Genomic DNA, 12,731 nt, shown 5'->3' with positions numbered 1-12,731 from the left:
AAGGAAATACATTTAGGAATTTAAGGGAAAGAAAATTACACACATTAAGCGGCAAGTACGAGCAAGTCTAAATCTCCACCTATTCTTCTCATTAAAAATGTGTCACTCAGTGTACCTACTTGTGAAATTTCATAGCTAAAAAAAAAAACTCACATAAAGCTCAGTGCGTCTGTCTATTTCTGTGAGCCAGTAAAAAAAAAAAAAAAAAAAGATTTTTCTTTTCAGCAACATCCTGGATTTAGCATGTAAATGTGACTTTACAAGCCAAAGGAACAATTAGACACAAGATCTCTGAATGGAAAATGTAAATTTAGTTTCCTGCAGCAAAGACACTACATGTTGGCGTTAGTGAACTAATTAGTTCTGTAAGCTTTGATACCTAGCAGAGGAAGTTGTCTTAAAGCGGCCACAGCAAACTCTTTGATGCTGTGACTCTACAGACTAAAGGAGCAGCAAGTGACTCAAAGCTACATGGTGCTGAACAGGTTGCCGTCTCACCACAAGTGGAACATAAGAACACCTCTCTCTGTTCCCTATCGCTCTGCCTCTTTGTTACATGCCCTTGATCTCTCTCTCTTTTCATCACCGCGCCCAGTATGGCAAATTGCAAAATAATTTCTTTTACTCTCCCCCCCCGGCTCTGTCATTTCAGAAAATAACCAAGACACACAGCTAACCAAACTTACTTGTTACAGCAAAGCCTTTACTTGCTCATAGATTTAGTCTGCGCCCCAGGTTTCTGGTTCAACTGCTTCCAGGCCAAATGTCTCTTCTTATGATGTTCTTAATCCACACACTGCTCCCCTCTCAGTGGGTCTCCACTGTTTGGTTCCTTTTTGGTGGATGAGCCAAGGCAGGAGCATTCAGCTTAAACACCTGCTGCGTCTCTGGACAAATAAGGCTCTGATCTGTCCCGGGTTTACCCGACCAGGCTGCTCTAGGCTGGACCAATACGTCAGGCTAATATTTCCCACAGGTCGGTTGGTTTGAGGGTCCACTGTGGGCCGTCTCAGGCTGGTATTTTAGAACCTTAATGTTCTCCAAAGAGCATGTGGTGATGGAGAGTTTCTAGCAGGTTCTGCCTCTGATGCACATTTTCTGCGTCTGTGTCAGGGGTGTTCGTCTATCGATAAAAATGCAACAATTTGACGGAATAATTCATAATTTGCATACAGTATTATCATTCTCTGTTCGTCGGTGTGTACTTTCTATTGAGACACTTGTGAAATGTATTCATTTCTACTTCTTTTCACATTTTTTACAAGTCTTTCTTTTTATTCGGGCCTAATTCCGATTTAGATAATGCCACTTGTCATCACAAAGTCTTTGTCTGTCAATCACAACAAACAGGGCAGAGACATATGTGATATTTATTGTTTAATATATAATGTGGGTGCCTATATCAAAGACATATAATATAATAGAAGTATGTCTGATCCCAGTAAATTAAATGGGTGATACAATGAAAACACTTTTTGTCAGCAAAGATAATGTCCAGAACATGTGGTGGGGGAAAAAAGGATACTCGCATATTACATTATATTGCAATTAAATTGTTGAATAGATTAAATACATATATAAACCTTTAATGTAGTTCAAGCAGATTATCTGTCTTTGGTGTTTAAAGTCTGCCTGTTTATGTCTGTCATGGTACAGGAAAATTTTTTGCCAGAAACAGTCAGTGTTTTGTCTGAATTGTTATCTGAAAAGTCAACTGCACACACATCATAGAGTGAGCTTAGTAACGTTCTGTAATGTTGTTTAACATGCAACATTACAGAACGTAGAGTTTTCACCTGACATGCAGAAAAAAAAACTGCAGAGTCATTTGTGGCCAAAAAGAAGATGGCAAACCCAAAAGCTACCTACATCAGACACTGGGGCCACAGTGAGGCTAAATTAGCTTGTTATTCAGCTAAAGGTTTATGTGATCACCAGAAACTTGAATCCAGTGATGCTTGTTCTTTTTGAGAAAGTAAAATAGAAAAAATATGCTGAACACATGATTATTTCTCTTATCTGTTTGTTTTGTTTTTATATAGATTTACTGTACTTTTATTCAAATGCAACGTTATATTTAAAATAACTAGAGACATCTAATATTCATCCAACATCTACTTGTTTTCCTGTTTACCTCCTCCACGCTTTGACTGTTGCAAAGGTTTGTCAGGCATTTTAATGTATTCAGATTTTAACAGACCTGTCATCAGATGCTTTGTACAAAACTGTTGAGACTTTTTTTCAGTCCTTGTATTTTTATTATACTTTGTATTCATCCTTTACACATGCTGTTTTTGCAGAATCCACACCCACTCTAAAGTGAACCTTTGGTTGGTGGATCCATGAACTAAACACCCCTGTGAGTACACTGTCACTTCTTCAGTTAAGACTTTTGACTTTATCATATATGATAACAATATATAGTCATTATATATTATACATAATAAAATCATGAATATTTATAGAAGAACAAGTAAGAAAAAAAACACATCTTTGCTCCCACCAAAATTCATTAGGAGCTATTCCAGCTTTTCCACGATGAACTAATTACTACTGCTAACATTTGTAGATGAGATTAATTCAACACCACTATGTCAACTCAAAAACTGTGTTCTTTGGGGGGAGCAGTCACGGGCGAGAGACTTCAAGCACTCGTGCACAGTACCATGCGACTAAATGTGCCGGCCCTGTCTTTTATGATCTCGCATTATGTCAGAATTGAAATCGAGGAAATATTCCTTGTTTAATGGTCTTGAAACAAGCTCATCATCGGAGCTGGGTAATGCCTGAATCTTTTATTACAAGTCAGGACTACTTGTCATGGATGTGCTCTTTGAAGTGACAGTAGGGAGCACTTAAGTGTGATTGTTTGGTTTGAGAGAGCGAAAGAGAGATATATAGAGAAAGAAGTGGAGATAGACACAGAGAGCCCCATTGGCATTACTTCCCTCTAATCCTCTTTGCGCTACACCTGGCTGGCATACTAATGATGGAGAAATGACCTAGATTTCTCTCCTAACACATTCATACTCACAGCACAAAACATAATGAATGACTTGGATGAATTTTATTTTGTGTGACTGCTGTTTTTTTTCTGTCAGCGTCGAGTCTGAGAAAGAGGCCAAGTATGGATATTCACTCTTAATGACAAGACAAACTCTAACGCTGCATTTGTCTCTTTTGTCTCCGTTGTTTGAGCTTCTACAGTGGCTTCATGATGAATACAATCTTTGCTTTGAGAAAGAGGCCAGATGATAAACAAAAATCCTACGTGTGATGTCTTTTGATATTATCCTCAGAACAAAGAGTTTTTTTCTTTTCTTTATAAGAAAAAAACTCACAACTTTACATGGTTACAGCTAACAGAACATCGACAGCAGAGCTATTTTCACTGTTGCTATGTTTAGACACTTCATCTGTTCAGATGGGAATGTAGGAAACTATAATTCACTACTGCACTAATCATTTTTGTGGAATAACAAATTCCAGTAGTTGGGCAAAAGGCAAGTCCAGGGCAAAAGTTAAGCTAAACCAGCGAGTTTAGCTGGTGGGGTTGTTAGTCTAACTTTTGTGGACCCAGTCAGAGAAAGCTCTGCAGAATGCTGTTTAATACGGCAGCAGCTGTAGCTGTGTGATGTTAAATGCTCCGTCTGAACTGCGCATCTCTCGAGACATCTAATTTTCAAATCTGTCTAACTGTATTTGGAGGAAACAGCTGCAGATGAGTGCATGTGTCTGTCTTTGGTATGCGTGTATGAGATGCTGGACGGGGGCTGAATATAGAAATGATTAAGGTCCACTTCCCAAAGTTATAAACTATAACTTTCTAAACATATTTACCTTTACTTTGTCTATGTATGTGATTGTTGGTGAGGAGGATACAGTATGGACTACTGTGTCAAGCTAGTTCAGAGGAATGTTCCCATCTAACCAACATACAGAGAACTAATTTCCCCAATTCTTCCCTCTCCCTCAAGCATCATCTCCTCCCCTATGATCCATACCCTCCTCAATTTATCTTTCTCATCCTCCACTCCTCTTTTCTCCTCATTCCTCCCCATCCCTTCACTTCACCGCTCTCCATCTCCTGTCTCCCTCCTTACTCATCTGTAAACATGGAGGAATGTTATTTCCCCAGAAGGAGATTCAATAGGGCACAGCAGAGCAGAAAGAATTGCCGCTCCGCACCTGTTTTTTTTTTGGAGGGGGGGGGGGGGGTGCCCGGGCACAGAGGGCGGGCAGAACAGATTCTGCGGGGTGCAGGAGGCAAAACCCCTTAATCCCTGTGACATTTTAGCTCAGACCTCTCATCAAAGCCGGTGAGCTGCTGTGCTGCCTGGGTAAAAGGAAGGTTGGGGTAAGCGGAGATAGACAAAGGCAGACAAGCAGATGTTGGATTAGTAAAAGGAGAGAAATTTCAAAAAGCTGCAAGTCTTGGATCAGACGAATTGCTGAAAAACTGTGGCAGCCTTGACAAAGAGGCCAGTTTCAGAAATGCAAACACTATTACACTCTGACACGATGCCTTCTGCATACTGAGTCCCGAGTGATGCCTTCCCCTCGGCTGTGCTCGGTGGTATCATAACTTCAGTGTCACACTTTGACACCTGTCACAGCCAGCTGGGCATTCACTCCTCCCTGTGGGCTTGGTCTCCGCAATACCCCAATAGACAACAGCTTCTCTACTTTTATCAGTCCCCACCTTGAACATCCTCTCTGTCCGTATCATTCCACTGCACACCACCTCTTCCCGGATCCATCCAAGCATGAAGATCCCTTGAGGGGGTGGGACCTCATGCCAAATGTTTCTGCAGGCAGGAAAAAGAAGGGAGGCAGAGAGGGAAAACAGCACGAGTTAAATTCTATCCTGAAACAGACACGTGTACCCGAATGTCAAACTGTTTCAAACAATACAAAACCATCCTCTGAGCCGGCGTATACTTTCTCCTTGTGCTACTTACCAAAAAATGGAGCCAGATGCAGTGCGTGAAACTTTCTGTCTACCTTTAATGTGAGTTTAAAGCGTGCATGCAGGTTCCTTGCTGTGCATGGGATGCTTGCCTGCCCTTGGATGAAAACAGAAATAACAGAGGAGCAGACAGACTGAATATCAGGTACGCCGACAGAGTAGAAAACAAAAACAAAAAAGAAAGAGAGGAAAAAAAAAAAGTCAAGATGATCAAACGTAAAGAGGAACAGAATCAGGACCTCAGAAGACCTATGATGATGTCCTGCAGCCAAAAGAGAAGAAAAAGAACAACAGTACATGAAACTATTTGATTACACTCTTTGGATGACTTTCAAACACTGTGTGTGTGTGTGTGTGTGTGTGATGAAATACCCGCAGTTTTCCCTGCAACAGCCCAAGCAAGGTGAATGCTGTGAAGTTTTTGTTTCAGCATAAATGATGCTTGGCTGAGGTCATTCACTAAGTATTCATTTCAGAACGGAACAGATGAATACCTAAGCGTTTCATTTATGCTCAGTGTTTGCTCTGAAGATTACATTATTAATCCACGGAGACGGAGGATTATGGTTTTGTGGTCCGACTGATTTCGAAGGCACAGCTGGGACAAACTAAATTGAGGTCATATTCTTATAGGCCAGGTTTCGTGCCATTTGATCCTTTCATACTGATACTGATTCATACTGGCATCAATAGCTTATCATAGCTGCATCTGGCTGAATTGTATTAAACTGGGGATAAAGTGATAAATGTTTGATACGAACTGTCAGCCTAAAGTGAGTGATACATTTAAAATAACACCTACTCTGTGGAGGTTTACATAAAAGGCCCATTTAATTAATTCACACATTATATTTGATTTTTCTTCTTTCCTTGCGTTTTATATTGAAGCCCATAAACACCCGTGGCTGACCCCCACAGGTGTTTTCTGCCTGATGAGGCATCTTCTCAGTCTGGACTGTGTGTGTTTGTACAGGCTGCATGACTGATATCTCCCTCAACCTTGTGCAAAGTGTGATGTCATCTGTCTGGGTGGGACGATTTATATCCTGATTATTCTCAGTGTCCCAATTCCATACCACATATTAACTGTATACACTTAGTACTACACGGTATACAGTAAGCATGTGCTATACACTAATCTCTATAAGTGTTTTTTTTTTTGTTTTTTTTTCTGTTTCAACGACAGAGTGACATACTTGACCGTTTTATACTAACAAGAAATAATACTACCTCTTACTTGCACTGTTGGATGATGATTAAAGTGCGGCTTCAGCATGACAAACAGCAAAATGATTTCCTTTTGTGCATCTATCTATCTATCTTACTAATTTACTTAACTTAATTGCTTCAGCAATAAAGTTGGTAAAGTCCAAAGCATCTGTTGCCTCACTTGATAGCAGTCAATGCCCTTTTATCTATGACCAGAGGGCGGCAGTCAAGCGCGTCGAGTGCGTCAGCTGGGTGTTAACACACACACACACACACACACACACACACACACACACACACTCACTGGTCACATTATGTGTAATTACTTTCTGGCGAGCTGTGTCCTGGCATAACTGCAAAGTGAACTTGGAAATGTCATTTCGGCTTAATTAAAATAATAAATATGTAGAATAATTTGAATAGTTTTGTCGCCCTCTTTTCAAATATCAAACTTTCAAAAAACCCTATTGAATTCCCCTGCACCCCTTACACACGTGAGGCTGGAAAACCATTCAGTTTGGCAAAAGCCATTTCTTTTAGAAAGTAAAAGTGACCAGGATGCTCTCCGTTTGAGCGACTTGACTGTTTGATGTAAAGAGAAAAGAGAATCTGAGGGATGTCTGTTCCTGAGGGAAGCCAAACACTGATTTAAAACGATTCTGCGCACAGATAACATTTCCACCAATGACCCACATTGGTGGAAACTGGAAAATCACCCGCATGACGACTAATCATTGTTAACCAGATTAACACGGGCCCTTGAATTCGTGGGAAAAGGGCCGAGTGGGGAGAGCTTAACAAGTTTCAGGATGTGCGTTCACCCATTGGATGACGGGTTGCACTGGTACCAAGCGGCGGTGGGGGCAAACCCTCGTGGTCCCGCCCCCTCTGAACCCTTTGCAGCGTTACAATTGGATTGCCGACTTGTCATTTCCCCGCCCGCCCAGGTTAGGTTGCTCTGCACCGTTAAGATGCTCAATTGATGGGCGTACGGAGCTGTGCAGTGAAAGGAGATGTCCTTACGTGTTTCATTGTAGCAAAACAAACCATGATCCGTCCTGGTTGTGTCAGTGCTGGTCGCAGGTTTCTCCGCAGCATCCTTCCCGGAGCTCAGCTGTTTTTTCTCCCCGCGCGCGGTGACAAGCGGGGTGGACGATGCTATTGCGGCGTTTTAAAAGGAGAAAACCTCATGACAGAGTAACAACACAGGGCAGTGCATCGCCGCTAGCCCCGCGTATCGGTGCTCATTAGTTTAATCCGGATGAGGTTATGTGCCCGTGATCTTTCCCGCACGCACGGACGACGCAGGTACTTTGGGAGAATTGGGCTAAACGCACCTGCCGCGAGACAAACGGAGCAGCCGGAGCACATGGACATCTGTTCAGTGGGTCTCACATCGGACAGTCACATCTGAGCATTTCCATCAAACCTCTGTGGGAACGCCGCCATGGAGCGTCCACAGTTTTTCATCCACAAAGGTTTAATATTTACTCGCCGCGGCGCTTCAAACCAACCCGAGTATGAGGATGACAGCTGATCGCCCCTCCTCTCCCAGGACTTCAATAAAAACGCGCTCCATCTGAATCCGAAGCCAGAGTCTCAGTTTCAGCCGTGTTTAACAATAGATGGAGCGCACGGGGCTGTGACATTTGGCTGCTTGCCACCTAAACCTTCCCCCGATCAGGTTACCCTCACACTTGCCATTCCGGCAAAGGTCTTTTTTTCCCTCTCTCTTCCAGAGGCATGTGTCATATTTCACTGAGGGGCCTTTAGTTTCATTTGCACTCATTTGGAGAGATTAAGATCATCCGTCTGTTCTGCTGGAAAACTGTGTTTCAGGGAGGAACTGTATCTGCAGCTCCGTGGAGATGCTCTGTCCGATCGCCTCTCCACATGGAAACCAAATGTCTCCTCTGGCTCTCTGGTACTTTGCGCTAAAACCCATGGCCGGGGATGATCCTTGAGTAGCCGATAGAATAATCAGCGTCGCGGTGTCAGCGACGGCTTGAGCAACAGGGGATTTGTGTAGATTATCGCCGGACTGCTATTTTGTTCCCTCGGTCACACTCTTAACTTAACTCTTAGCGGCTTTTGATTTGCAGCCTGTTCCCTGCTGCCCCAGCCCCCTGGAAACTCCAGCAGGGGCAGCCTGTTTACAAGCCACGCTATTCATGGGGGAAAAAGGGGGCAACCGGGTTGCATTCATAAGCAATGACTGCCACAGAGGTGTTTGGACCCAGATCTGAGGATACGAAGAAGTTGGCGCTGCTGTCACCCCGTGGACCCGGGGGAATGGGACGCGCTTTAAGCCGTGTATAGTGCGCACTCCCAGCTCAGTGGCCGGTCACATGCCGTCGCTGTGACCGGGAGAGGTAGCCCCGTCAGCAGACAGCCACAGACAAAGCACAGCAGCGCCTGAACGACCACTTTCAGCACCCGTTTTGACCATCTACCGGGCGGCTACCGGAGGATGTTTGAGCCAGGATGCTGCGCTTCCCCGTGAAGAAGATCCGGAAGCAGTTCAAGCTCCTGCTGCTGCTGGTGCTGCTCACCTCCGCCGTGTGGTTCACCTACCTGCACATCAACCAGGGCAAGACCATCAAACTCCACTTCAACTACGGAAAAGGTAGGCTCACCTCGGAGAGGCCTTGCCTATTGTACATTAAAGTTTTGCAAAAGTAGTCTCGTCTTTTCCTCTGATGGATAGCAAGTAACAGTCCCTGCAGACATTTAAAGGGACATTTAACAGCCTCCTTTATGAATGTCATAGTTATACCCGGGGAGTTAAAATCATAAACTAGTGTAACATCACTATAAAGTCACCACAGAGTACAGTGAGCTCTTTCAGGGATATTATAGGAATATTAAGATGACATCAGAGGAGATAATAATGCCATAAAGAATGATAAGACCACTGTCAACTCCCCACAGTAACAGATATAAGGAACAAATTATAGGTTTCCGGCGCTGTAACTTAAGATGAGATCAGTATAATCACTACTTTATAAATATTGTTAATTGCATGGATTTATGTCAAGCATATATCTGAAACAAGTGACTTTCACATGCTGATTGTTCTCCCTTGAGTAGTGCGATGGGTCGGACCTTTCAGAAGAAGAAACACAGGGAGGCAGGATGTCTCATAAATTAACAATAGTTTCCTTCTCCAGGCTAAGTAAAAAGCAACCGCGGTGTCGGGCCAGGTCGAAATCCAGACCTCCGCCCCTCAGCATTAATAATCAAAGGGCTGTTCATGAAGGTGGCTTCAGACGTCACAGGCATGTCAGACTTGGAAAAATATCAGTGGTTGGGTTTGACAGTACAGAGAAGTCAGATCTCCACCTGCTGCTGCGATGCTTCTTATAACCAAGGTGTGATTCTGTCCATCCAACTGTGCACAGCACAAACGGCTTGTTGTGGCAGTGGACGAAGCTCAGGAATAACAACTATTAATGAAAGAAATACTGATAAGAGGTGTTGGCTGATGTAATATACCGTCACCTACTACAGATTTAACATCAGATGAGGGTGTACTCTATCTGCAGCTGTCTGTGTAAAGTGATAGCCAGCGATTATGTTGTCCTTGAAGAGTGTACACCGTGAGCACACACGCACACACACACACACACACACACACACGCCATGCAGTGACACACAGGGATCATTTCATTGTCTCTGCTCTCTGCTGCCGTGGGGTTTTCCCAGCGACAGACTAGATTTAGTTTTCTGATGATGAGAGTCCTTAGTCACACTGATGGCTGAGTGCTGCCACTCTGGCTTGTTGCACTTGATAACTACAGACGAGTCAGTTGTAAGTTTGTGTCAGGATTTAGCTTAAAAATGCAAACCAACACATTTTCCCTGGGATCATTGTCACATTTATGAAGCATGTATTATTCTACCCTGGATTTATATGTGGCAGAACTCTCAAGTGAAACTACATTGTAAGCCTCATAGAGCCCCAATTTATTACAAAGCTATTGTTTTACATTGCACTATGATGTGCAGGTGCTTAAGATGTTATACCAACACCCAGTGCTCACGCATCCAGACTCTAAAGGTGATTTAATAATGGATAGTCTTCCCATACGAGCAGATTTACTGCATATTGTTGCATTGTGCATTCTTTAGCCTTTGTGATTGTTGCTGTTGCTGCAGTGCCGTTGCTGATTTCGTGTTCACTCTCCCAGGCAGTCGCTTTCATTCTCTCAAATCACAGAGCCCGACGCACACCCATATTTTCGATATTACTGTGTTCCTCATTTTGACGATTGCACTAATAGCGTGCTTTTGTGTCTCGTCCACTGCAGTCGTCTGATGAGGAAGGAAGCTGTTATGATGTGCTGTTCTGGTCTGTGTGTCTAATTGACTGTCTTCCATTTAGCAGGCATCTGAGCAGGTCAACTCACTTAACCTCTTATGAATAACATGTCCCCTCTCGCACCAAGGGTTTCTAAGTGAGATGTAGCCATTACGGAAAATGGGACTCCATGAAGTGTGTAAATATTCATATCAGGCTGGCAGTATTCTCTCCACGCAAGAATCTTCATTGATTCTTAGCACCGAGGTGGGACAGGTAGAAATAATGTAATTTCATTTTTGGCCTGAGTCCTCCCTTATTTGAATATGAAATGACAATTTGTCAAATTTCCATTCCGCTTGTCCCTATTTTGGGGGAAATTAGATTTGTCTCAGCCAAATCGCTTCCTTAAGCAAGTACACGTATCAGACAGATTGCTGCAAGTACTTCATCCACTAGATAATGTTTCATTGGCATATGACCAGAAGACTTATGAGAAATGTAAACATCTTGGCATAAAGTGCCCCATGGAGGCTGCGTCTATCTAACTGTGAATAATGATTTAAGAAGTGCGTCGGAGACACTTTACAGCAGCTGATTTTATGCACAGTCTGTCAAGTGTTTCAAACTTCAGTTTACTCTCCTCGGCGCGCTCATGTGTTGGTTGGCTGGGTCAACATAACGAGGGAGCGCCGGCCTTCTTAATGGTACCCCGTGGAGTCGTCAAGGCAAACAAACGCGGTTTTGTATACGTTAAACTAATTCACCGACACACATTGTGTGTATCCTGAAGACCTAACAAACCCGTTGAATACATTTTCTACTTCATCAAACATTTGCAATGTCTTAAGTGAATGTTTTGAAACTTGCTTTGTTTACAGAAGTTGCCGGCCTTCGCCTTCTCCTCTCACTGGGTCGTTGCTACCTTTATGGTGCATTACATCCACCAGCTCTTACTGCCCTTTGCAACTGACAGAAATGCGTGTGAGTCTCCATGTCAGCAACCTATTAAATACGCAAAAATATGGGAATGGAGTCATGGAATGGTAATGGAAAGCTTTAAATAGGAATGTTTTAGTTTCTACCTGGCTAGTGACACTTACATGCCATGTTAAAGGGGTTTTGCTGGGTCTAAATGAGCCATGACAGTCCTACCCCCCCCCCCCCTGTGTTTGACCCAGTCTATATAATGGAAACTGTATGATCAACATCAGTCTATTTTACTTAGTTAAATAGGCTGACGGAGACACATCACCACTCAAACGTCACAAGTGGTCAGTTATACCGCACTGTGGTTGCTAGGCAAAGAAATCAGTTGCACAGAGGTGTCATCAGGTCATTTTGATTCAGAATTGTCATCATTCAGAGCACTAAGCCGGCCACAGCCGCATTGAAATGGTCCATCATTTTCTGCCACTAAATTATTCAGTACAGGATAGAGCTGTGTGATGGACTGGTGATGGGCAGTCCACTCACCTTTTTGTGATTTTATAGAAAGTAGAAGGGGAGATGGGAGAGAAGGATCCAATATCAGGGAGATGATGGCACACATTAACAGTACTCAACAAGTGAGGAACCTGGCTATTTGTGCACACAGTGCAGACTCTTCCATAACTCTAAAAGTTGAAGTTACTTCCCACCCTGTGAACCATCTCTTCTTTAGGAGAAAGCCACAGGTCTTGAGCTTTCTCTCGCATCGCATTAGGAAAAATACAAAGAACAGAAAAATCTTGATTTGCTTTTTGTGTGAGTGCATCATTTACATATCCTGCATGCCTCTCTCATTTATGAATAGACCAGTCAAAGAAATGTAATCACAGCACACTGAACTATACCATTGGGACATTTGTGAATTTGCAGGTGTTTCTAAGGGCATTCATTTATATTTTCTTAAAAGCCCAGGTAGCTGCTATGATGATGGGGGAAGCCAAAAAAGGTATAATTAAATAGTTTTCAGATTGCACATTGGCCAGACTGGCTTTATTTAATCAGAATTTCAATGAGAAAGTGTGTTGGCAGGCAGTGCTGCGGTGCATATTAGATGAGTGCCACATTTATGCGGCCACCCAGTTGTACAACAGCCCCCCTGTTTTCCAGCATCAACAGGTCCACTGAGAAGGAGGAGGAAGAGGAGGAGGAGGAGGAGGCTGGTTGCTGCATACAGGCCTCTATTGATTAACTATGATTACACATGTGTAGGCATACACATACGCATGCATTCAACCACTCCCACACAAACACACAAATATGTTG

At 43.2% G+C, this 12,731-nt stretch overlaps 1 protein-coding gene across 1 annotated transcript in view; it reads left to right on the top strand.

Moving 5' to 3' along the window:
• The first annotated feature begins 8,662 nt into the window (after positions 1 to 8,662).
• The window catches only part of b4galnt4a (beta-1,4-N-acetyl-galactosaminyl transferase 4a), a 119,552-nt gene continuing 115,483 nt past the window's right edge, over positions 8,663 to 12,731 (top strand). The window contains exon 1 of the mRNA XM_070831226.1: positions 8,663 to 8,804. Within this exon, the coding sequence (XP_070687327.1) occupies positions 8,663 to 8,804 (142 nt within the window). The remainder of the gene's footprint in view (positions 8,805 to 12,731) is intronic.

Source organism: Pempheris klunzingeri, chromosome 5 (assembly GCF_042242105.1).
Source record: "Pempheris klunzingeri isolate RE-2024b chromosome 5, fPemKlu1.hap1, whole genome shotgun sequence".
Classification (NCBI taxonomy): domain Eukaryota; kingdom Metazoa; phylum Chordata; class Actinopteri; order Acropomatiformes; family Pempheridae; genus Pempheris; species Pempheris klunzingeri.
This window is presented reverse-complemented; position numbering and strand designations above follow the sequence as displayed.